Source organism: Octodon degus, unplaced genomic scaffold (genome assembly GCF_000260255.1).
Source record: "Octodon degus isolate 3935 unplaced genomic scaffold, OctDeg1.0 scaffold00195, whole genome shotgun sequence".
Taxonomy (NCBI): Eukaryota; Metazoa; Chordata; class Mammalia; order Rodentia; family Octodontidae; genus Octodon; species Octodon degus.
The window spans coordinates 1752879-1780705 of NW_004524771.1; the positions used below are offsets into that span (position 1 = coordinate 1752879).

General features: G+C 37.4%; 1 protein-coding gene across 7 annotated transcripts in view; it reads right to left on the bottom strand.

Moving 5' to 3' along the window:
• Positions 1-27827, bottom strand: part of Mkl2 (MKL1/myocardin like 2) — a 235419-nt gene that overhangs the window by 130054 nt on the left and 77538 nt on the right. For 6 of the 7 annotated variants that reach the window (XM_023704379.1, XM_023704374.1, XM_023704378.1 and 3 more), the window contains one exon: positions 10230-10439. In XM_023704379.1, the coding sequence (XP_023560147.1) occupies positions 10230-10383 (154 nt within the window). In that variant the 5' untranslated portion in view covers positions 10384-10439. Of the gene's footprint in view, positions 1-10229; positions 10440-17845; positions 17866-27827 lie in introns of those variants that run through there. The other variant, XM_004644218.2, reaches the window with a different exon arrangement.

Sequence of the window (27827 nt, forward strand, 5' to 3'; positions counted from 1 at the left end):
AAGAAACTCAGAATAATAAATCAGCTGTGGGAAACAAAGGAAATCAGGGAGGCATGACAATCCCTGACTTGAAATTACACTACAGAGCTATTGTAATAAAAATAGAATGGTGGGGGGGGGAGGGGAAGATCTGAGGATCCATAAAACAAATTAGAAGAGGGCCACCTTTGTCTATGGCAAAGGCGCCAAATACATTTATTGGAAAAAAGAAAGTCTCTTTAATAAATGGTGTTACACAAACTGGCTTTTCGCATGCCAAAAACTAAAACTAGGCCAATATATATCACCATGCACTGGATTAAAATGAAAATGGATCTGGGCCAGGTGAGATAGCTCAGCAGTCTAAAGTGTCTGCTTAGGCAAGTACAGGGACCATGGTTTGATTCCTGGTACCACATGCCACACCAGCCCTGCTCCTAGGGCAGGCCTAGCCAGCCACAAAAAAAGGAAAAAAAAAAAAAAAAAAACCCGAAAGAAAAAGAGAAAAAAATAAAAATTAAAATAGATCACAGATCTAGAAACACTAAATCTGCTAGGAGAAAAGCTAAAACTTTTTTTTTTTTAATGTATTTGGTACAGGATCTTACTACGCAGCTCAGATTCATAGTAATCCTCTTGTTTTCTGCCTCCCTTTGTAATCTGCTGGAATTACAGGTATGCGCCATAGCACCCAGACCAGTGGCTAGCTCTGTACACCTAAGGGTGGGGCCGGTGTAGCACGTGGTGCTGGGGATAGGACCCCGATTCCTGTGCTTCCCTAAGCAGGCAGTAAGGCCACTGAGCTAGCTGTCTCGGAAGCCCTGGTAAAACTCTTGAAAACATATGTGCAAAAGACATCTTGAACAAAACTCCAAATGCAAAGGAAACACTACAAAGAATCATCAATTTGGATCTTATGTTATCAAAAAACTTTGCCCAGCAAAAGAAATCACCAATAAAATGAAAAGACAGCCCACAGAGTGGGAAAAAATATATGCTATGTATTCTTCAGGCAAAGGACTAATATCTAGATCATATAAAGAATTTAAAGCAGTCAGTTCCTGCAAATTAAAGATCCAATCCAAAACTAGGCATTTGAAATGAATAACTTTAAGAAGTACAAACAACCAATAAAAACATGAAAAATGTTCAATATCACTGGTCATTTGAGAGTTGCGAACTAACACAACATTGAGACTCCATCCCATACAAGGAATGGCTATAATCAAGAAGTCGAGCAACAACAAATGCTGGAGATGTGGGGAAAATGGAACCCTCCTCCACCACTGTTGGGAGTGTAGATCAGTGCAACCACTGTGGAAATCAGTGGAGATTCCTCAAAAAACTAGGACCAGAGGTTCCATTCAACCCAGCTAGTCCCCTTCTTGGTATCTTCCCAAAAGCATTAAAAGCATCATACTGTAGTGGACATATGCATGCCCATGTCTGTAGCAGCAGAGTTTGTAATAGCTAAATCTTGGAAACAATCCAAATGTGCATCAACCGACTAAAAAAAAATGTGCATCAACTAATGAATGGATAAAAGTGTATGTTTTTTTTTTTTAATGCAATGGAGTATTATTCAGCTGTAAAGCAGGATAAACTTGAGACATTTATAGCTAAGTGGATGGACATCGATGCCATACTCTTTAAGTGAAATAAATTAGACATATACATTTTGCATTGTCTTTCTGGTGTGAGAAATTCATAGTGTAAATAAGAACCAAAATTTATAAAACATTTTGTAGAATAGAAAGTAACTGTTTAAAGTGAAAGGGAAATGTGGGGGGGCAGTAGAAGGGAAAAGAAAAAATGAGAAAAAAAGGATACAATGGAAACAATGTTTTATAAAGGAAAGGAAGAGAGGTTGAATAGAAGGGAGAGTAATGGGGAAAAACAGGAATTAAGAATATATCATTTGTAAGTACAAATTCCTTATGATCAATGTAATCATTATATATATCAAAATTGTACCAGTAAACTTAATTTTTTAAAAAGACTAAATAAATAATAAAGCCCATGTATTCAACAAATTTTTAAAAATATACTAGTTTGAACTGACACTATGCCAAAGGCTAAAAATCTAGAAATTATCTTTTTTTAAAATTTTTATTTATTTATTTATTTGTGTGTGTGTGTGTGTGTGTGTGTGTGTGTGTGTGTGGCCAGCTCAGCCCACCAGGGGGCAGGGCTAGCTGGCATGTGGTGCTGGGGGACTGAACCGTGGTTCCTGTGCTTTGCTAAGCTTGTTCTACGTAGGTGCTTTAGACCACCGAACCATCTCACCAGCCCCTAGAAATTATCTTAAGAGATGATAGCTCAGTAAGTATTTGTTAATGATAATTTTCAAAATATCTATTTTTTCCAACCTTGAAATAGCAATTTTTTTAATACTGAGAGAGCTGAGTATTCTGATGGACACTTTTTTCCCATGCAATATTTGATGGTGATTCTTAATTGCAATGTTGGATCAAGTCTTCTGTCAAAGAGGGTCTTCTATAGTTATCAATACTAAATCTACATTGCTGACCATCCTAATGTTTGTCAGTTCTTAAGCTTAACCTCCAAGAACCAAAGGCAAGTGGTAAGTCAGACTTACTACTGTTTTCGGTTAAACACAGGGCTCAAATACAAAAATTTTAAGTTGATAAAAACAGATATTAGCATCTTCTTAATACGGACAGTACCATAAATGACCAAAAAAGAACATAAATAATCTGAACTTTTAAAAAAGTAAAATGCTTTTGATTTGTTAAAAATATTACCTTTTAAAAAGTTAAAAAGTTAAAAATACAACTTGTAACTGATACAGTAATGTTGCTATAAAAGTTCTAATACATACCTTCCAATCTTTGAAAAACACAAATAGGAAAGTATTGCATATTCTAAGTTAGACATATCTTTAAAATAATATTAAGTCAATCTCCTTTTCCTTTTAAAGATGGAGGAAAGGCTGATAAATGAGAGCTGGCATGTATGTTTCCTATTGTGAGCAACAAATTAAACAGCAACATGACTGACTTGGATCTATGAGAATTTCCATCAATCAATTGATGGAAATTATCTTCCTTTTTTTTTCTGGTTTTTTGCTGCCCAGTGGAAGCACAAGGCTAAGTGATAATGAGTGATAAGAACACATAACATAATGAGGAAGAGCAGCCAGAGAAAGACACATGGGCTGGAAGCTACTATACAGATGCTGCAATGGGCATACTGTGACACAGAAAGCTTCTTAGACTTACCCACACTCACAGATTGAGTCAGCAGAGGAAGCTGGAGTCCTGACTCCCCAAAGACTACACTTCCTGTTGATAATAGTGAGGGCAGCAGGTGAGGGCAGGAAAGCTAACAGTATGGATTAAATTAAAGGAGTCAGAAAAACATTGGGTATAGCTTTACTCATTGGTATTGGTGATGACTAATTACAAATCAAAAGAGGGAATTTAAATACATTTGTTATTCGAGCACATTTGTATTACTGCTTTCTGTCACAAAAGTATTGCATTAACGATGTCTTAAAATATCAGCCAAATAACAATAGAATAAAAATAATCACAGATCACTTTTTTCTGGTATATTCCTTATATTTAACAGGCTTTTTTCGTACCAGTATAATAGAATGAGTATCTGACAACTATTTTTTCTTTTTTGCTTTATTTTCTTCTAAGTCTAGATGAAGTTCTTCTAGAAAGGTTAGATGGCAGAAATAACTTTAATGAGTCCCCAGTTCAATTTTACTCTCTCAACAGAGCAAATGGACTAATCATAAACTATTTAAAATGAAGTAGCTGAAAAAAAAATAAAATGAAGCAGCTGTGGTAAACTGTAATTTTAAGAAAACTATCTCAAATGCTCCATGTAAAAGACTGTATACTTGTATGAATCTAGTAACTCTGGGAAAGTGTTGTAAGAATTTTAGGTAAGTATTTTTATAATTTTAAGATGGTATGTTTCTACTGCTACTTTAAAGTGTTATTTTATGTTCTAAATCTTTTTTTTTTTTAAATATGGTTAACTGTTGATCTCCCAAGACTGACTTCCATAATTCTACAGATATAATTTTAAGACTGAAAACATTATTTAAAATGAGGCTTTAGCAGGGCTATGGCTGGGGGGTATAATGTACCTTTAACAGTAGGCTTTATCCATCCTACTTCTGAAGATAACTAAAACATACTCATTACTGCTATGCTGCCATCTCATTTCAGACTACCAGCTACAAATGAAAGAAAATTCTCTTAACTCCCAGCCCTCACCACCCCACATACACATGCATACTACCTGGGTGTATGCAGCAATACACTGAAGCAACTAAATCTTTAGTAGCAACAAAATTAAGTAAGAAACCCAAAGTAGAAAAACAAAAGGTGGATGGGTTACAGGTGCTTATATGCTTTGTGAACCAAACATCTTATTTAGTAAGAAACTTTATAAATACCATTATGAAAAAGAGTACCTTCAAAGTACTTATAAGGCTTCCTTTCTAACAGAAGGATTCAAGATACTGCCACAAATAAGCATATGAAGGCTGTCACAATTAAGAATTTCATTTATAGTTGTTAGGAGCTTTATAACTTGCTTTTAAACTTTATAGCTGTGTTTACTGTAAGTCCTAATTAAAATTTTTTTTAAAATTAGCAGATATGATAGTCAAAGAATATAGAATTATATGTATTTTTGCTTCTGACTCTAACTCCTGAAAACAGGAAAATTATCAAAATGTGTAAGAATGTCTTTGAGAATTACATCAAATACTTCAGTTCCTAAATGTTACCAGCAAAGCCAATGTAAAACAATTTTACAAAAAATTATTGATGTCTATTATCTCTAGTTACACAAAATGTAAGTAAAAATCAGATAGTTTTGTGTTGGCTATTTAGTACAGGTTTACTTATTTTCAAGTTATAACATGAGTATTTTCTGTCTGGCTGTCAAATCCTGAGAAAGACAGAAAGTTCCTGTTTCTTTCACTAATCTTCATGCAACTATACCAGCTTATGTGCAATTTAAGGAATTCAGTTTCCCCAAAAACAAATGTGCATCACTTTTGTGCAGTTCCTGGAAGGACAATGACTCTAACAGGTTAATGAAGAATAGGGAAATATTTTCAGCATAAAACCCTCCCCCAAAAGATTAGCTGCAAACATATGCCATTTCTTTTCTTTTCTTTGGGTGGGGTGGGTGTAGGGGATGATAGCAGGAATTGAACTCAGGACCTCACGCTTACCAGGCAGGTGCTATACCATTGAGTTAGCCTCTTATTTTCTATGTTGCAGGGTAAGCAAGCAGAATTTAGTGGATGGATTCTATATGTACTGAATTTAAAACAAAGAGCTACTTTATTTCCATATGCTCAACAAATTCAAACTATGTTGACTCTAATAAGTGATCATCAAGAACAGAACAAGAGACGGCCTAAAACTGCTTCTTGTGATAAATTTAATGGGTGGAAAAAAATCTTAGAAATAATTTTCAAGGGGCTGGGAGATAGTTCAGTAGATTAAGCCTAAGGGCCTAAATAAAATCTCTGGTTCCGCAAAAAAAAAAAGAAAAAAAAAAAAAAAAAAAAAAAAAAAGAAATAATTTTCAAGGGAGCCAGGGATATACCTCAGCAGTATAAGTGCCTGCCTGGCAAGTACAAGGTCCTGAGTTTGATCTCTGGTAATGAAAAAAAAAAAAAAAATAATAATAATAATAATAATTATTATTATTATTATTATTATTTTCGAGATGAAATCATAAGCTCAAACTCCTAACAAACACAGAAACTAGTAAAACTAAAATTCAAAAAAGAACAAATAAATCTTTCCTCTTTACTGAGGCCTAGTACTTATTATTTCATAGCAAACAGAATTTCAAAGTCTTTAAATATAGAAGATGGCAAGTTATGATTTTACTGCTACGTGATACTATGGTCAGCTGCCCTATGGTGAATCTGTGACTATGTTAAGGTGCTTGATACCTTAAAAACACCTAGAATCATAGACATACCAAGAAGTATTAAAATTCTAAACAGCTTTCAAAAGTAGAGTCCATATTAATTTATCTGCTTACCTAAAATAATACTGGCAATAACGTAATAGCTTCAATCTACCATTAGCACGCTCTGAAGTTATTCTACCTCACAACTTACTAGTCTCGCAAACAATCTCATGAAGGAAGGTTCCTCGGAGCAGGGTTATCTCAGACCGTGGACAAAGGCAAATAGTTGCTCTTTTCTCAGATGCTATCTCAACCTGCTGTCTTCCCTGATTTTAAGAAGCTGTATTTAACTTACACCACTTACACTTTTTCTATTTAAACACAAAAGATCTGCTTCTTCAACTGATTTTAATTTTATTCACACTATATTACAGGTCAGCTAAAGAAAAGTTGATAATGAAACATTAAGATGCATCTACTCTATATAAAATGTTAGAACAAAGCTCACAGTCTCTGTGTATACTGTTGTAGTACAGGTGCACTACTTACATGTTTCTGTATGACTTCTTTCTTTTATGAGGCACTCACTTGGGAAAAGTTAATTGTTAAAATGACTGCCTTACTTTTGAGATGCTACTAGTTACAGAATTATTTTGGCCACATTCAGGCGTGAAGAAAAATTCCATTTTATCTTTATTAAACATCTTACATACTTATTCCAGTGTTGGGCTATCTGCCACTCCACTATCATAAATACTTAAAATAACGAGAAGATCCTAAAATCATTACATAAATGTCAACTTCATTTTCCTTATAAAGCTTATTTACAAACTACTAGATGATATCATCTTTTATATGTTAATCACAGATTGAAATACCTCCATTTTCCTGTCAATACAAAATAGTATAGTTCAAATAAATGAAACTCAAATGCTGCAGAATAACAATAAAACAGCAAAATATCTGAAATTGACTATTTTACAACAGTTAAATAGTACTTCAGTGTGATTTTGAGGGAAATACAGTTTGATATTAAATGTGACAAAGACCTAAAAAATGAACACACATTTAAAAATGAGTAAAGAGTGCTAAGTCCTTTCTTCTATACAGTACTTGATAGGAATACTCTCTGCTCACATGACTATCAAAAAATCTAAGATACTTTTAATATTGTTCTGTCAAATAAAAATTGTACTTATGTATGACAAGATATTTTTGACAAGATTTTTTGAAAGATATATACTCTACAGAAGAGCTTAATTGAGCTAATAATGTAATTACTTAGTATTACTTATCAATTTTTTATGGTATGGATATTTAAAATCTACACAGCCATTTTTAAGATTATAATATGTTATAATGAATCACTGACAACATGTGGTATAATAGATATCTTCAAATATTTCTACTGTCCAATGAAACTTCTATATCCTTTGATTAATATCTTCCCAAAACCCCTATATTTCTGCTATACAAAAATTACTTTTTATACACTGGCATGTACATGCAAATTAAAGTAATATATCACAAGCCCAAAATTAGGGTATCCGTATGCTTGAATATAAGGTAAGGTTTCTAACTTCCTAAAGTGATTTATTAGAAAAGGGAATTGTATTTGAGTCCTTACACATTATCTCACTATAAGATGCTTTTCTTTTTTTTTTTTTTTTTTTTTTTTTTTTTGTATTTTAGGGAAGGGTCTACAGGGTGTTCAGGGTCTCATTACTAGATTGGACTCATAGTGATCTGCCTGTTTATAGCCTCCCAAGAGCTGTGATTACAGGCCCTCAATTGCAGTCTCAGCGTGCCCCAGGGGCGGGGCCGGCTGGCAGGCCTGGGGATCAAACCCTGGGCCCCTGGGCCTCCCTGTAGGCACTTTAATCTACTGAGCTACTTGGCCAGCCCTTGCTTTGCTTAATATTGAAAAAAAAGAAAGCACTCTTGGGGGCAAAAACATTGGCTTAAAAACTAACCTCATTGAAAGCTGGCTTTAGATTTACAGAAATATCCTAATAAGAATTAGAAAACACAAGCAGAATCAATACATTAACCTTAAAATTATTGTATGCTATTATAATTATGCCTTTCTAAAACTGCTTTTAAAAATTGTTCAATACTATTCTTCTCTCAGAAATGATACTAGTCACAGTAGCTAATTCTAGGAAAGTAATTGGGCAGGCAAAAGAAAGACTGAGAGGGTGACCTATTTTTCACTACGTACCCATATATAACATTTTAAACCTTATGAATGTGTTATCTGTAATTTTTTAAAAAGTTAAACAAAAAAGGGTAAATTCTAAAACAGAAACGACACCCTCATAAAATGTTACAAATCAATGAGAAATCAAACATAAGTGATTGCGTTGTAGAAATTATAAATATACAATCTCAAAAGAAGGACTACTGTCTTGTAAACGCATATGTATGAAAAACTTCTGGAACTTAAAAAAGAAATCAAAACACGTCTTGGAAATCAGACTTGGAGAGATGATAGGGGTATCATATGTTGATAAAAACACTGACCATGCACAAAGTTTGGGCAGAATGGTTTTATGAACTATGAGACTACAAAAAAATAATCTTTATATATTATGGCACTTCTTCATAAAATGTAATTAAATCAGTAGATTAAACTTTTAAAATTTCACTCTCTGCTTAGGGGTTTATAATGGGAAACTACCCTACATTTTGGCTTTCCTTACATTCAGGCACCTATATTAACCTCTGTAAGAGAACATGGGAAACTATATCAAGTATATGACCATGAGTCATAAACTTTCTCTCCTCTGTTACAGGTGACCAATTTTGTGAGCAGTTTTGCATTATGATTTATATCAATCAGTACAGTACTTTTTAAGGGTACTAGTTTGAAATTATACAGTAAGGCCCTGACTCATCAACAAGATCTGTTCTAGGAGAATGTTCTGGATTGGTTAAGATCAACACAGTGAGTCTTATATACCTTTGACACAAACATATACCGTAAAGCATAAAACAACCAAAGGTAAAGTTCTTTCATAAACAACCAAAGGTAAAGTTCTTTCATAACTGCAAAAGTTCACAACTCAAATGTACATAAGCAAGAAACTTACTGTACTAGGTCACATGTACTGTCTAAACCTGATAACCATCACCAATCAATGAGTCTCCAAAGGACTATAGCAGCCACCTACCCAAGATGTTACTTTGAAATAATCAAAAGGGTTAAAAGCTGTGCCTACCAAGTTTCAGATACAAAACAAATCAAATCTTAATGGAAGGGAGAACAGATACACACTAAAGACTTTCACTAAAGTATTCAAAATAGCAGTGTATGTTTTTTAACATTTTTTTCAAAAACAAGGGCAACAATGACTACTTAAAACCTAGGAAAGTAAATAACAAAAGCATTCTGCAGGGAAAGTTATTTCTTTTGGCTTTAAAAACTGAAAACCTAAAAATACACTTGCAAAGGCTAAGACTCATTAGAACTGTGGAAAGTACAGTAAATCCTCTTGCAACTCTCAATTCTGCCTTTTTAAATAATGTATACTGTGCATAAATTTTAACATTACGTTGTATTTACAGTCTAAGTATTAAAAGTAAGTGCATATTATTTATCTTTATTTATTCATGTAAAAACTGATAGTAATGTTTTCTAGAAACTCTGGAATGTTCTGTGATGAATGAATATCTGCTAAACAGGTCAGGAGTGAATAAAGATATGTATTTTGTATACAAGGAGTAAGAATTAGATCATACCCTAAGCCTATTTTTTTGTGTGTGTTTTGGGGGGTGGGTTGGTACCAGGGATTGAACTCAGGACTTTGCACTTGCCTAGCAGGCTCTTATGCCACTGAGCTGTCTCCCTGGCCCCCTAAGCCTATTAATATAAAAAATACACAGGAAGTTCTTGCCTTAGTGGATTACTGAACTAACTTAAATCATGCCACCTCTGAAGGAAGTCATTTCCCTACCACATAAGGGACACATGGAAAGGAGAGCAGAATGTATTCAGAGCTATAATTGTTTTCCTAAGCATCAGCACAGGCAGTGACTTTCTAGTATCATTCCAGCATGCAATTTGTGTGTGTGAAAACATACTGAATCTAAAGGAGCTTTCTAAAGACAGTGCTAATACCAAAGGTACTGGGGAAATAATGAAAGAACTGGATGTAAGGTGAAATTGTGGCTAATACTCAAAGCATCTAGTACTGCTATTAGGATATCCTTCATAATAGACTGCTGAACATAACTGACAAAAAATCACTAGCAATCAGGAATAAACCATGCTTACCAAGAGGTGACTCTTTCAACTGAAGTGCCCAATGCACATTCTTAACACTTACCATTTTTCCTTTCATTCAGAGAGGGTAAATGCTGACTGGACTGCAAGGAGAGCTCCTGGAATTCATGAGCCACAGCCTCACTTTGAGGACTTGGAGCAAGATGGGCTAGAGGTCCCAGTTCATCTTCAGTGTCTAGAGCCCCTCCGTGATCCATTGTGTTCCACTAACAAGGAATATGAGACACCTCTTATACTTGGCCTGTTGAAGAGACTGGCAAAACAAAAAAAGTAAATAAATAACACATTATTTTTCTCCAATTTACACAAAATTATTAAGATGAGATCCTTGGGCTCTAGTCCAGTCTTATTGCCCTGGGGCTATTATCAATTCATTTACCCTTTCTGGACCTCAGGCTCCTTGTACATTACACAGCAATAATATACTTACCATCCAAAACAACACTCAAATGGTAAATAAAAGTTGAATGATTTTGTATCAAGAATTAAAGTTACAGTTATTGTTATTAAAGATCTTTTTTTTTTTTTTTTTTTTTTTTTTTCGGAACCAGGGATTGAACTCAGGCCCTTGCGCTTGCCAGGGAAGTGCTTATTCCACTGAGCCATCTCCCCAGCCCCATTATTAAAGATCTTAATGTACTCCTAAATGAGAAGAACATCAACTAAGGTTAGGAAAAAAAAAAAAAAAAAGCAGCTGTCTATCTTGAAAATCCACCTTAACACTCTTATATACATCCATGGCAACCAACAAGGCTTCATATAAAGACTTCTTTATCAACCTGGGTCTAGGAACGAAAACAACAGTATAAAAGAACTTGCAGCTAACCACAATGGACATACATTCATGACAAAGAAAATTTAAGTCTCTGAGATTTAGGGTTGTTTTACCACAGCATAAACTAAACCATGCTGATTGATGAAGAAATTGGTAACAGTAACCCCAAAACACAAAAATTCTAAACATATAAGACACATTTGTGACTGAACAGTACACAATAAGAAAACTGTTATTAGGAGCTTAGAAGATGGTGGTCCATGTCATGTAGTGGCAATAAACCTGGTAAGACTACTGCCTACTTGTTCAGTAGCATTCTATATACAGATTATTGATTCGTTCACCTACTGATAGACAATGGAGTTGTTTGCAATTTTTCAAAGATGCTATGAACATTATTGTATAAGTATTTACTCAGGTATATGCTTTAATTTTTCCTGAGTAAATACTTAGCTGCATACCATCAATGCTATACAGTCAAATATTTAATAAACTGACAAACCATTTTCAGAAGTGGTTGAACTATGTTTCTTTACTGTTGGCTGAGTATGTGAATTCTAGTGTTTCACAACCTGGCAAACACTTCATCTGATCAATCCTTTTTACTTCAGTCATTTTAGTGGGCATACAGTACTTCACTGTGGTTTTAATCTGTATTCCCCTATGGACTAACAACGTTAAAAATCTTTTAATGCATTTACTATCCTTATAGCTTTTTGGTTAAATATCTGATGAAATCTTTTGTTCATCTTTAAAATTCAGTGGTTTCTATCTTATAATTGAGTTTTAAAAGTTTGTTACATATTCTGGACACAAGTGCTTTCTCAGTTTTGTGAAGAACAGATATTTCTGATTGGATAAAGTCCAACCTGTCAATATTTTCTTTCATGGATCACTTCAAAGTCATAAAATTATCTATGTTTTCCTGTAGATACAGATCTATGTTTTTCCTTAAGTTTGCAATACACTTTGAATTAATTTTATGTATGTGGTGAGCCTGCTTTCTGGGGGGATTATGTTCCTTTTGGGGGGATTATGGATACCCAATTGTTACAGAATCATTTACTTAAAAGATTATCTTCCTCTACTATATTGCCCTTGTATCTTACCTGAAAGTTAACTGATCATGTATATGGGGATCCACCTCTTGACTACTTAGCTTCCAAAAAGCCTCAAAGGGGAAGTCATGAAATTCTATGTATAAACTTGCTCTAAGTCTAGTTGAACCCTAAACTATTCTTGTGTAATGTACACTCCAGGTAGACCAATTAAAGTAACCAAGCTGAGATTTCAGGGTTACCCACCACAAGAAAGACAGAATTTGCAAACATGATTTTAGGAAAGTAAACTGCTAAAATAAAACAATATTTTACAGTGGAAATCTAACAAAATCTAGAGTCCCTATAATTGTCATCCAGAATTCTCTATTAAGTGAAAATATCCTTTCATAACTAAGGCAAAACTGTCACCAGCAGACATAGTTAGGAAATGTTACAAAGTACTAATTTGAGCAGAAGGAATATAGTAACATATAGAAACTTAGATCTTAAGAATTTCAAAAAGCATCAGAAATGGTAAACATGTAAATGAGTAATAAAGATTATTTTTTCTTCTTTATTTCTTTAATATTATTCAACATGAAAAGTATAAGGCCAGGGAGATAGCTCAGTGGCATAAGCATCTGTTTGCAAGGTCCTGAGTTTGATCCCTGGTACCAAAAAGTAACACCTTATTGGGGGGGGTTATTATATATGTAGTTATCATATATATGACCACTGTAGTACACAGGGTAAGAAAGGGACAAATGTATCCAGTGCTCTTATATTTCTATACTTTTTTTTTGGCGGAACTGGGTATTGAACTCAGGCCCTTGTGCTTGTCAGGCAAGCACTTATTCTACTGAGCCATCTCCCAGGCCTCTCTATACATTATAGAAACAACATAGTTTTAATTTTAAAAAATCCAGGGGGCCTGCCCCTTAGCTCAGTTCTTTAAGTGGCTGCTTCAACAAAGCTGTCAGGCTCAGGTTGCTGTGGTTCGATCCCTACAACTCAAGCCAGCCAAACCTGCCCTGAAGGCATTCGGAGCAAAAAAAAAAAAAAAATCCAAAATATAGGTTGTATATGGAAATTTATAAAACAAGCACTAAGAATGCCAATAGTTTTAGTGACAACACCAACTGAAAAATTAAAATGACATTCTAGGGCCACCCAAATAGCTCAGTGGACTAAAGTGCCTGCAAGCAGGTGCACGGGCCGGGGGTTTGATCCCTGGGCCTGCTGTGTCAGCCCCGCCCCCAGGGCACACTAAGATGGCAATTTCAGACTAGGCATGGAGGCACGCACCTGTAATCCCAGCTCTTGGGAGGCTACAAAAGGTGGATCACTAGGAGTCCGATCTAGTACCGAGACCCTGAACACCCTGTAGACCCTTCCCTAAAATACAAAAATAAAATAAAATGACATTCTGAGTGTATTCAATTAATGTACTCCCCTAAAAGCAAAGGAAGAGAGGAGAGAAAACAAAGATGTTTTCTGTGACTTATTACAATGTATTATAGTCTTGAGAGCACTGAATCCTAACAAGGCCACAAGGGAAAGTGTATTATAAGCTTGAAAACTGCTAAGTATACATTTTAAACATCCATACCATAAAAGAATTAATAAATAATATTAAGTAATGTATGTTACTAACTATGAAAGCAAGGAGAGCGTGGAATGAAGTGTTTCAAGACCTTCACCCCAAACAAAAACCAAAATTTCCAATATCAATAGATACATCCTACAAAATTCTCTTTAAAAATTGATGAAGAAGTAAAAGTATTTCCATGATAAAGAGCACTTAAGGAAATTCATGACCACCAAATCAGTATACAGATACTGAAAAAGGAAAGGAGACAGGTGGATCCATGGGACTGAGGAACGACCTAAAGGCATCAGAGCCTACAAAGGAACTGGACAGACAGAGCACAACACAGAAAAATGAAGGGCAACCTGCACTTTCTCCCAGGCTCCTGGCTTGTGGCATAATAAAGAAGGGTCAAATCTAGAGAGACAATGGATGCACGAACTCCACAAACCTCCAGGAAGAAACTTAACAATAGAACTAGCATATTGGTATTGCTGACTGTGCTACTTTAGCCAAAGAGACATAGTTGCTGTGATCACTTGATCTTCCTCGTATGCCAACATAATAATACCTTGGTTCCCAAACACTTCTGTTCAAAACAATACGGTTATCAAACAAAAGCATTCTGTAAAATTTCGCTTCTGATCACAAACTCCACAACAGATGACAAACACAATCAGGGCCACTTTCCTCACACAAACATAAATGTGGTTATCTTCCTAAAGATTAGAAAACAAATTAAGTTTCTGAATGAAGGTACTACTTACCTAGATTATCTGGAAACACAAATAGTACTTCAGACAAGTAGCAAGTAACTAGGTGCTAGACCAAACAGGCTGCTATCTCTCTGCTATCTCACAATAAACAGAAGAGGTAGGCTCTTGAGAGACTCAAGGACTAAAAGCCAGCTACACATAGATGACACCTCTGAAAAATAGTCATTCCCTACAGAGGTCTTGGTTATTGTAGTGCAACAGCCAGCAAAAACACAAAAACACCACCTAGGATTTAGAGGCAGATTTACTTTAATGGGCACTGATCAGGATCATTACCAAAGGGGAAGTACAGAGGTGGAGTACATGATTGTCTTTAGTTCTTACAATATGCATCATAGTGATCAGCTATGTATTACAGTGACCAGCCATTTGTAGGAGACAGAAGCAACTGGAATTGCTGCAGGAACTATTACCTGGGCAACTAAGAGACTGAAGTATACTGGCTAAACAACCTATTTTCTGTTAAAACTTCCTACCTCTTTTAGTTTCTCTGGCAAATCTTTGCTGGGAATACTACACATTAACTTCTGAGTCAAGGCCCATCTAGAAGCAGTAACATTAGGATTGTCACTGAACCTAGAATGGGCCCTAGCTAAGGTCCCCAGCATTGCCTTATTATAGTTTTCTCCCCTAAATTGCTTTTAGGAAGAGATGTAATGTAGGCCTATCTGTTCTATTACATTACTCTGGCATAGTAGTAAGGGAGCTAATCTAATTTAGGGGAGTGTCTAATGTGCCTTAGACACTCATCAAATCTTCATCATGTGTTTTATTATTCTATTCTCTTGGTCCAACTGTCCATAGAGGTAAGTCAAAACAAAACAAAACCCAAAAACACACAGCAGGGGCAGGGAAGCAAGTACTAGCATAAGCAGTATGAAAAAGACACAAAACTCAATGCAAATAGATACGAAGCAATCTTGTGAAAAGTGTTCTCAGGCTTCTGCCATGTGTGGACTGGTCAGTGTCCAGAATGACCAGAGCAGGGCTTTCAGAATGTCCTCTCTTTAGAGTGAGCAGTCTGGTCCAGATAAATTCTCCAGAGGATCTAAAGCTGGATTTCTGAAACTTGTAGAGGTAGTTAATATGTACCTGGGTTATGTGTGTGTAGGGGTGTCTACAGGTACAAGCTCTTACTGAACTCTTTCAGAACTTCTATGATTTATTTTTCCTGTATTTTAGGGGTCTACAGGGTGTTCAGGGTCTCACTACTAGATCGGACTCCTAGTGATCCACCTGTTTACAGCCTCCCAAGAGCTGGGATTAGCAGGCACTACCACACCCAGTCTCAACTGCCATCTCAGCATGGCAGGGGGGGGGGGGGTGAGGCCAGCACGGCAGGCCCAGGGATTGAACCCCCTGTCCTTGCGCCTGCTTGCAGACTTTTTAATCCACTGAGCTATTTGGCCTTTAATGGCAGGACCCTATAAACTTTTATTCCCCTCTCACCTCAGGTAGGGAATGCCTTGGACCAGCCCAAGAAAGTGCAGATGAGCACTAAGTCTATCTGTATATTTTTAAATGGGGGTGGGGGGTGTTAGGGCCAGTGACACAGATGCTGAAGCCTGAGCTGGCTACATGGATACAGATGCCAGCGGTATGGCTTGAACATGCAAAACATACAGTGGGTACAAGTCTGGCCCTGATTAAAAAATTTTCTGGCTGGGGTTGATTTTCAGAGGGGCATTAGGCCTCTGGACCAATTATTCTGAGCACAACTTTGGTATCCTTGATGGCAGCTTTCCAAACAGCAGCAGGAAAACAGTTTGCTATGCAGATCATCCCTGCAGGAAAGCTTTGGCCAAACAGTTTTGTCCAAGATGACCAACAGCATATCTAGCTGGTTGGACTTCATTCTCAACCTAGTTACTTCCATTGGTAAATAGGATGTACTCAGCATCTGTCAAGGGGTCCATTTTTAGGTCATGATCTAGTTGGCTCAGCTTAGTGGGCAGATATGTGGAAAGACTGAATGGTCCACATTTATATTTGGGATGTTCAGTACAGCATGTGGCAGCTGGACAGTTAGGTCTCAGCCTATGGTGAGCTTGTCAACTTTCCTGAAGAGAAGGACAGTGGCTACTAGAGCATGAAGACAAAGGCAGGAGACAGCCCTTAGCAACTGAATCCAAGTATTTGTACAGGTAGGCTATTGGGCGCTCCCAGGAGCTGACAGTCTGAGTAAGCAACCATTGTTTTTGTGAACCTAAGGATCCAGATCCTATATAAACCAGGAGATGAGTAAAATTTGTGGAGTTTTCTTTCTTGTAACCAGTTTCTGACAGTATTGCAGTAGAGCCATTGTGTCTTTCCAGCAGGCAGCTTGGGTGTCATCCATCAGAAGTACAGTAGTATTTTGCACAGTGAAACAAGTTTTTGAACCTTTGGAAAGCTTTGCAAAGAGGGGCTAGCTTACAGGACTCAATTAAAGGCAGAAGGAGGAATTGTTTAGGTTCAGCTGTTGTACTAGCAGGCTGTGGGTAGCACAAGACTTATGCAACACATATGGAAGGCAATTGAGGCTGCATTAGTAGCTTGGAGACCTTGAACTAACTTTATAGGCAGGGAAAGTGTACTTTAACAGTTTGCCAGTCTATTATTTATCAGGGGACCATGATAGCAAGCAGGAGGGACAGAGAAACAGGCTGTTTTGGAGAACAGATGTTTGTGGCTTAGCTAAATCCACTGTAAGAGCCTCCCCCAAAACCCTTGTGGCAAATGAATCCAAGTGAGTTGTGTCTTGTCTCAGGATTTTCTTCTAAGAGCAACCTAAAAGCAGAAGACATCTTTTACACTTAGGCCTGTAAACCAGGTGACATCTTAACAGTCCAAAAACGTTATGTGGGTCAGGAACCACAGAGTGCAAGGTGATGATAATGTTACCGACAACATGGGGATCTTGTCCAAGGTGATTAACAGTGTACTGGGGTGATGTGTGGCTGGAGGCTTGTTCATCTTTCCTATGACATGTGACAGTAACAGGGGTCGTGGTGAGATGACATGGTTGATAGCCAGGCATGCAGGTAGTCTTGAGTATATATTTTGGGAGGACAGTTTTTAGAACTTGAGAACTGCAGTTACCTGTCTCAGGCTGACGCAGGCATCATATTCTACCTGGGGAACAGTCAAAGTTGAAAGTGCAAAGCTGAAGTGAGAGGAAGGCTGACTGGCTTGGTATGAAGGAGGTATCTGTCCAGGCTATAAGTCTGTGTCTGGCAGAAAGGGCGAGAGGCAAGAGTCCCAGTTGCCCGGCTGACAGAGGGAACTTTTCAAGGCAAAGAGTTCCATTCCATTGTTTACCAGGAAAGTCATAGGTTTGCTCCTGACTTCTGCAGTGACTGCAGTTTCTTGGAGTACCCAATTTGATAGTTTAGTCTGTCCTATTTATTCAGGCCTGAGGACACAACTCATTTGTCAGACCTGACAGTCAAATTTTCCTCAGTCAAAATGTGGACCTCAGAAGGAACTGCTGATAATCACCTTGGGTGGACATTAGGTGACATCATCTAGTGAGGATAGTAGTACCTCCAGGGCAGCGTCTGTAGCCAAGTCAGGCAACAAACTGGAACTGGTTCAATTGGCTGAAAGTAGATTAGTCAGAAGTAGGGAGTGAAGCTGTAGATGCTGGCAACATCTGCAGCAGCTGACAATGGGTGCCAAGGTAAAATACTCAGGAATAATGGGCCTCTTTTTCTCTTTCTTTCTTTTTTTTTTTTTTTTTTTTTTTTGAGATGCAGGTAGTGATGTGCTTTCATTTTTAACTCCATAAAAGCTGTTTTTCCTATAGTCAGGGACTATGGATTTTAATAACTAATTAGTTCCCATTCTGTCTCCCTATGGTACATGTTTTGTACCCTTGAATGGTGGCATAACAAAGGATGGGTACCACTCCAAGACCATTCTGGTGCTTGTCTGGCTGCACCCTTTACAGGGACTTAGGCATAATTTAGCTAAGGAGGGTGCAAAGCCTCTGTTACATCATATGCTGTTTGCCATGAAACTACACAGGTAAGAGCCCAATCAGGCATTATGACCAGTGCTTTCCAGTTTTGGTGCAGACAGAGCAGCCTATCGCTTATGTTGTCTATTGCACTTACTCACAAAATCATTTATTAGGCACTCAGAGATTAAACATTCCAAGCCCTCTTCCCTTGAGGGTGGCCTTAACCAATAGAACTAAGAAGGAATATCAGACTAACTGGGGTGCTTCTGAAGGTCTTACTAGAATCAGGCAGGCAGGCAGGCCGGCAGATACACGCACGTGCAAACATACACACACACACACACACACACACACACACACACAGATTGTGCAGGCTGGCAGGCAGGCAGACACACAAACACAGAGAGAGACTGCATCTTCTTCCTTCTGGGATCTGATGTGAGTCACTCAAACAGGGAGCCAGCAATCCAGAGGACTACAGAAATTGAGTCACTGATTGGGATCACTGCAAAAGTATCAGGCCCTAATCTTTGTTGGTCTAAGGCTTACACAGGATAAGTAAGCAGAGTACAGAGGCAGAATGGCTTGTTACCTGGGGGATTGGCTTATACAATGTACATCACAGTGACCAGCTTACAGTGACCAGCCATTTCTAAGAGACAGAAGTAACTAAAACTGCAACAGGAGCTATTGCCTGGGCAACTAAGAAACTGAAGCATACTGGATGGGTGGGGGGATATTTTCTGTTATACTACTATTCCTCAAAGTCCTTAATGAAACTGAAAGGCAAACAATACGCTGAAAATCATTCCTGGAAGCAAGAATTACCCTGGTATCAAAACCAGAAAAAGATCTAACAACAAAAAGGTCAGGGGGGCCGGGGAGATGGCTCAATAGAATAAGCACTTCCCTGGCAAGTGCAAGGGCCTGAGTTCAATTCCCAGTTATGCAAGAAAAAAAAAAAGAAAAGAAGTCAATCTTGCTAATGTAAATAGATGCAAAAATCCTTAAGATACTGGCAAACAGAAGGCAGCAAATCATCAAGAAGATTATACACCATGAACAAGTGAGATTCATCCAAGGGATGCACATGTGCAATTTTTTTTATAATTTTATTGAGAAAGAAGTAGCAATGAGACAGTTTCAAAACAGGTTAGTAAGACAGCTACAATAATTAATACATTGCATATTGTTGTCTTTGTAGTAGTTATTCATAGTACAAGATGCAGACATATCTTGTCTAAACACTATTAGTTCAAATTGAACTTAGTTCTCATTGAACTAAGAGAAAGTAGCTGTATATCTATGCTATTTTGTATATACAGATATATATACGTATTTTTCACTACAAAATGGTTCTTCTTTTGTATCCCCCCGTTTTTATTTTTGTCAGAGATGTGTATTCTATTGCCATTCATATATTGTAGGTGCATGAATTCAGCAAAGTAATCGAATACAGTCCAGTAGTCTATAATAATAGTGCATTATCCACATGACTGGCAATGCCAGAAGTTGTTGATTTGATCCTTTTAAAGCTCAGCATATTAATATGGCTTGATTTTTTTTATACCTCGTTTTTATACTTTTCTTGGATGGTTAAGACCAAGATAAAGCAAGACCTTATAACAAAAAATATGTATCTGACAAGTTTAGTCAAATCCCCTCAGGACTTACCCTGAAACCCTTCAGAGCAGTTTGTACATCTTTTCATCAATGTCAGTCATGTGGATGAGTCCTGGACATTGCTTTACCAATTTGCTCTCTGTGAAAGCCTGAGAGACTGTTTTCTCTCCAGGTGACTCTCCTTAGGCACACTCTACATCGTCGATCACTTTCCTCTGTGGCCCCATAATCTCCTTGAACAGAAAATTACAGTACAGGTTTTCTTATGTCCTGAGTTCTCACTGACCTTGAAGGGCTACGGCCAAAATGTTGGCTGTCCTTGTAGCCCTTCTTTTTCTCTAATTTTTGGTCTGCAAACTTAAGTTGTTAACCCTCCAGAAGAGAAGCTTAATGATATTATTACCCTAGAACATAGGTTGTTGAGCTGAACATCAGTATCTGTCTGACTATCACAAGCCTTAGACATAACATGGAACAGGTATTTTCTGTCAATCGCTGATATGCTAAACTTTAAATCCGTACAGAATGAAAAAATTTAAAAAATAAAAAATATTTTTTAAAAATAGAAAGAATTACAAATTTTTACACAGAAATTTAGAAATCTAACCATATACAACATTGTAACAGGACAGTCCTATGACATCTTTTTCTTGTCTCTTGTTTTCATTTACTACCTTTTTTTTCTTTTTTTACATATGCAAATAAATGTAATATACTATATCAACAAAGCAGAGGAAAAAACCTATATGATCATCTCAATAGACTAGAAAAAGCATGTGACAAAGTCCAATACTCATTCCTGGTTAAAAAAAAAAAAAAAAGAAAGAAAGAAAACAAAAAAGAAACCTACAGAAAATTGGAATAGATGGTCTTTATCTCAATCTGAAAACCCATCTATGACAAACCAACAGCCAACATCATACTAAATAGACAAAAACTGAAAGCACTTACAATAAAATCAGGAACCAAATAAAGATGCCCACTAACAATACTCCTAATTCAACACTGTTCTGGAAACATGACCTATCAGCCAGTGCAATTAGACAAGAGAAAGAAACAAAAGAAATATGGACAGAAAGGTGAGACATTAGAGTATCATTTGCTGATAACATGATACTCTATATAGAAGACTACCAAAAGACTCCTTAAACAACTGAATTTGGTGCATCGCAGAATACAAAGTCAACACTTAAAAATCAATACTCCTTTGCATGAATAACATACTCATTAAGAGAGAAATGGGAGAAGCAACACCTTTACGAACTGTAGCAACAACAAACAAAAAAAACCCACCAACAACAAAGGAAATACTTAGGAATCAAAGTATAACAAAGTGAAAGAGTTATGCAATGAAAACTATAGCACTCTGAAAATGGAAATCAATCCAGGCAGGGTGACACATGCCTGGAATCCCAGCACTCAGGAGGCTGGGGCAGGAGGGCTGCTGTGAATCTGAGCCAGCCTGGGCTATACAGTGAGTCCAAGGTCAGTCTAATCTACACAGTAAGACCCTATCTCAGGGGCTGGTGAGATGGCTCAATGGTCTAAAGCACCTACTTAAAACAAGTTTGCAAGGCACAGGGACCGTGGTTCAATCCCCCAGCACCACATGCCAGCCAGCCCCGCCCCCTGGTGGGCTGAGCTGGCCACACACACACACACACACACACACACAGATAAATAAATAAAATTAAAAAAAAAAGACCCTATCTCAAAAACAGATTATAAAAACAAATAATGGAAGGGAAAAAATGGAAACAAAGCTTCTGTAAATGGGGAGGGGAAGAAGGTTAGAAAGGAGGGGAATGGAAAAAAGTAAAGTAAGATACATTATGTACAGGTACAAATTATGGGATTGAGCATTATGTATAGTGGTTAGGGGTTTTTGCAAGGTGAACAATAAAGTACAGGACACATTTTATTAGTTTATTTAAAAATCACTCAAAGAATCATATACAAGAGTGTAGAAAATCTGTCCACGCACTAAAGATCAAAGAAATCAGCCTGAGAGCCTGAATCCTAATATCCTGCATGAGTCCAGCTGAAAACCTAGAGCCCATAACAATGCCTCTCACAAGTTCAACTGGAGGCCTAGAGCCCATGACAATGTCTCATGCAGGCCTGCTTCACAGATACGCACTTGCAAGGTCTAAAGGTCAGTGGTGGAAGCTAGAATGTCTATGCCAGTGGGATGAAGGTTCTGTGCTAGCAGGCTAAGGGATCTGAACTATAACTACAAAACAATACTCAAGGAAAGAACCGGAGTTCCCCTTTAAAAAAAAGCACAGCCATTCCCAGCAAGTTAGGTCCCAAGCTCCTCCAGTGATGAGGAAAACTGAGTTCGCATCAGGAAAGCCAATATGACAAGCTTCTCCACGAGGCTGAGCAGTGTACCATCTTTTCCTCAGGAGCCAGGAAGTAATGCTCAAGATGAGAACCAGAGCTCCCCAAAATGAATCACAGCCTTCTCAACTACAACAAAGGTCCCAAGCCCGTTCTCCAGCAAGAACAGCCAAGTTCATCAGGTAAGCCAGTATGACAAGGTCTTCCAGCAGAATACCCCAAAAGAAAGAACTCAAGGAAAGTTCTTTGAGCAGAGAACTTTCAGCTTCCAACACCTTCTCCAAACAGCATTCCTAACAGCCTCTGGACAATGTCTCCATTTTTGCCTCTTATGCTTCTTGTTCCTCAGGTGAGCCTCCCATATACAGCACCATGCTAGTTCAATTCAGCTGGATGTACTAAGCTGACCATCAGTTAACAATCCATTTATTGTGCACTAATTAAAATTTTTTAAAAATTTATTTATGACCGATATATCCCACCAACCCCAGGCCCTGCGAGTGTGAGGGAGAGCTTCTGCTCCGTCCTGCGCCAGCCCACCACTCCAGGCCCAGGCCGCTCGCCGCGTGAGGAAAGCACTTCGCCGAGTTCTCCAGACCTCCCCAGCCCAGCCAGACCCACCGCAGCCCGCCCTCTGAGTGAGAACTTCCGCTGCGCTTTGGGCCCGCCATATCCAACCAACCCCAGGCCCTGCGAGTGTGGGGGAGAGCTTCTGCTCTGTCCTGTGCCCATGGGCCGCTCCAAGCTCAGACCCGCCGCGTAAGAGGCCTTTGCCCTTGTTATTCGGACCTCCCCAGGCTGGCCAGACCCAGCGCAGCCTGCCATCCGAGTAAGAACTGCTGCCGCGCTCTTGGGAGTCCTGCAGACCCACCACACAACACTGGTGAGTGTGTGGGAGAGCTTCTGGGAACTCTCGCCACAGCTTCTCATACCCCTCCAGACCCAGCCCAGACCTAGCATACAGGCTTGAGGTAAAACCCTGCAGCTAAAGACCCCGCAGTGAGAGACTAGGGTCAAAACCACACAGCTAATCCAGGAACAGATCATCTTACCAGAGGTGTACAGCAGGCCCACCTCCAAGGGCAACAATAGTAAGGAGCTGGGCACAGTAGCCTGACCAGGCACAACTGCATGAACTATAACTTGGTATATCAGTATCTGAATTTCATTAAGTGATAACATAATTGCACCAAAGCTTTACACCAAAGGGCACAGGTCAGTGTTAAACGAAATGATAAAGACAAGGAGCAAAATGCAATCTCAGGTCTCAAGCCCACCCATAACAAATGCAGAAGACATTAGCTCAGCTGAAATAAATGAACAAATAGCGTTGGAAGTAAATAAACAACAGCAGAAAGATATAGAGGAACTCAGAGCAGAATTAATTTCTGGAATTAAAGAAAAAAGAAAACTCTGAATTTATAGCAGCTGAACTTAAGAATCAAATGCAGAAACATATGCAGGAAACACAATGCCCAACCAGAACAAATGCAGTGGGGAAAGGGGAAACCTTCTCCACTGTTGGGGGGAGTGTAGACTGATGCAACTATTATGAAAATCAGTGTGGAGACTCCTTAGAAAACTAGGATTGGAAATACCATTCAAGCCTGCTATCCCCCTACTGGGACTTTTCCTGGAGGATCTCAAAAAGTGTCATATCATAGTGATATATGTGTATCTATGTTTATAGAAGCACAATTTGTGATAGCCAGAACAACCAAAATGCCCATCACATGTGGAATGGTTGAAAAAGATGTGGTACTTTTATATAATGCAGTACTACTCAGCTATAAAGAACAATAAACCTGAAGCCTTCATATTTAAGTGGATGCCCCTTGAAGATATACTTATTACTGAAATAAACCAGACCCACATCTATAAATATCGTATTGTCTCACTAATATAAGGACTTACAATTCCGTATATGATTAATTTCTAAATTTCTTTGTAAAAATATATAAATGCTTATTTCTTTTATATAATTATTTTTCTTTCATATTCTGTAAGGTCTTAAAGTTCAACATATCAATATCTGATGGAAAATACCTGTTCCAGGATATGCCAAAATGTTTGATATTTCGACAGATAGTGTAAACCAAACTGCATATATTGCAGGTTAATAATTAGCTTCTCTTCTGGAGGGTTAACAACCTAAATTAGCAGATCAAAATTGGAGAAAAGGAAGGGCTGCATGGTTAGCCAACATTTTGGCCCTAGCCTTTCAAGGTCAGTGAAGACTCGGGACATAGGAGAACCTGTACTGTAACATCATGTAATTCAGTTGTGCTCGAAATTTTCTGATCAAGAAGATTATGTAGCCAGAGAGAAATGTGTTCGATGATCTAAAGTGGGCCTGGGGAGTGTCACATGGAGAGAAAAAACATTTTCTCAAGCTTTCACAGAGAGCAAATTGGTCAAGCAATGGCCGTGACTCATCCTCACGTCAGACACTGACAAAAGGATGTACAAAAGGCAGTATAGGGCTACAGGATAAAACCTGAGAGTACTTGGCCGACCTTATCAGATACAAAAGTTACATTTCTTGTTATATAGGTCTTGCTATATCTTGGTCTTAACCTCCAGCAGAAAAGTATAAAAACAAGGTATATAAAGTAAAGCCATATTAATACAATGAGTTGTAAAAGGCTCAAGTCAATAACTTCTGAGGATAACCCACTAATATTATAGACTGCTAGACACTGTTAGATTGTTTAGTTGAATTCAAACACCTATAGTATTTAGATGCCAATAGAATATTCACCTCTGACAGGAAAAAAAATTAAAATTAAAAAAAAAAGATAGAAAGGAAAGATCATTTTGTATTTATATATACAAAATACGATAAATTTACTTTAAGCTACTTTCACTTAACTCAATGAGAAGAAAGAGGTGTACTAACAGTGTTTGGACAGAATATCCTGTCTGCTTCTTGTACTATGGATAACCACTAAGAGGATAACAATGTATAGTTTATTGACTATCAAAACTGTCTTATTAATCAGCTGTGAAACTGTCTCATTCATATTTATTTCTCAATAAAAAATAAATATAAAAAAATTTATTTATGACCAACCTACTGCTAACATCATATTAAAGGGGGAAAACTTAAAGTCTTCCTGGATGGCCATTATCACTGCTCCTGTTCAACACAGTATTGAAACATTGACCAGAGCAAGTAAACAAGAGAAATATAAGACATATGTATAGGAAAGTACCATCATGTGCAGATGACAGGATCCTCCACTTAAAAGACCTAAAATAATTCCACCAAAGGATAAAATAACCGAACTTAGCAATGTAGTAAGATACAAAACAAACAAAGTTCAATACTATTCCTCTACACTAAAAATGAACTCACAAAGAAATCAGGAAAATAATTGTACTTACAATAGCAACAAGAAAAATTACCTTAGAATTAATGTAATCAAGGTAATGAAAGATAACTACAGTGAAAATTACATCAGACTGAAAAAGGAAATGAAAGGGACATTATAAAATGGAAAGACAGCCAGGTAGATAGCTCAGAGGCATACGCACCTGTCTGGCAAACGAAAGGTCCTGAGTTTGATCCCTGGTACCACAAAAAAAAAAAAAAAAAAAAGACAGACAAAAGAAAAGAATAAGGAAAGATAGTCTCTGTTGCCAGGGAGGCAGAATCAGTACAAAGTAGCTATACTTCCACAACTAATATACAGATTTAATGTAACCACTGAGAAAATATCAACAGCATTTCTCACAGATCCAAAGAAAACAGTATAAAATTCATATGGAACCAAAAGAGCCCCAGAATGGCAAAAGCAGGAGGCATCACAATTACAAAGTTACCGTATTTAATACAACATGGTACTGAGCCAAGAACAGCATATGTATCACTGGAACAGAACACTGGAAGAAACAACTCCAGGCACATTCAGTTATCTGATCTCTGATAAAGGGTCAAAGACATACACTGGAAGAAAGACATCCTCTTGAATAAACAGTACTGGGAAAACTGGCTATCCACATGTAGAAGACTGGGTCTAGATCCTTATATCTAACCTTGTACTAAACTACAATAAAAATTTGTCAAACATCTGAATATTAAAACACAATCTGCTTGAAGACAGCTGACTTGACGGTCAACTCTTCAAAATATATGCATAGGAAAGGACTTTCTAAACAGAACCCAAATGGCACAAAAAATAATATGAAGAACCAAAAAATGTGATCATATCAAATTAAAAATCTTCTGCACAAACTACAGAATGGGAAAAAAATCTTGCCAGTTATTCAGTGAACAGAAGACCAACATCTGATGCTTGAAAATAAAAAAATGAAGGAAGGAAATAAAAAGGGAATTGAAATCTATTATGTGCCAGGTATCAATCTCCTATAGGGAATGTAAGCATTAGGTTGCTAAAACAAAAGATTAAAAAAAAAAAAAAAGAACCAAAATGCATGCACATTTCTCAGAAAAGAATACAAATGAACATTATACTCATGAAAAAAATGTTCAACATCATTGGCCATTACAGAAATGTAAGTTAAAATTACATTAAGATACTACCTTCCGCACTTCCCTGGCAAGCACAAGGGCCTGAGTTCAATCCCTGGTTCTGCAAAAAAAGCCCACGAACAAAAAAAAAAAAAATTGAAAAAAAAATATTACCTACCCCCTAAAAGAATAGCTATAGTCAAAAAAATAAAAATAATAACAGATGATGGCAAGGATGTGGGGGTAAAGGAACTCTTCTATACTAATTATAAACTAATACAGTGTGATTGTAAACTATCACAACCACTATGGAAATCAGTATAAAGATTCCTCAAATAATTACAAATAGAAATTCTATTTGATCCAGCTATACTCACTTCTATCATATTACAGAGATAAATACATCTCCATCCTTATAGCAGCACAATTTAAAATAGCTAGATCTTGGAAATGGCACGTACTGTGTATCCACCAACAGATGAATGAAGAAAATGCAGTTTTCATACATGGCATACTATTTTGGTGTAAAGAGAGATAAACTTGAGGTATTCATAGGCAATTAGATGTAATTTCAGAACATAATGATTAAATGGAACAAGTCATATACACAAGCTTAAATAGCACATGGTTTCTCTCACACAGAAACTTTAAATATGTGTGTGTGTATAATGATGTATACATATACAATGATAGATAAATAAGAAATAGGGAAATTCAAATAACACTATTCTATTATTTCAAGAATATTTTAAGATAAGTGGTCATTTGTTTCATTCATACTATTAGTTTCTACTGTTTACTGGAGAATGTTTAATCCTTTGCTGCTTCTATAATTTTATTTTTTTTTATTTTTATTTATTTGAGAGAGAGAGAGAGAGAGAGAGAGAGAGGGGTGTGTGTGTGTGGCCAGCTCAGCCCACCAGGGGGCGGGGCTGGCTGGCATGTGGTGCTGGGGGATTGAACCGCGGTCCCTGATGCTTTGCCAAGCTTGTTCTAAGTAGGTGCCTTAGACCACTGAGCCATCTCTCCAGCCCCCCTTTTGCTGCTTCTTTGTGAAAGAAAATCTTCTGTCAATGATT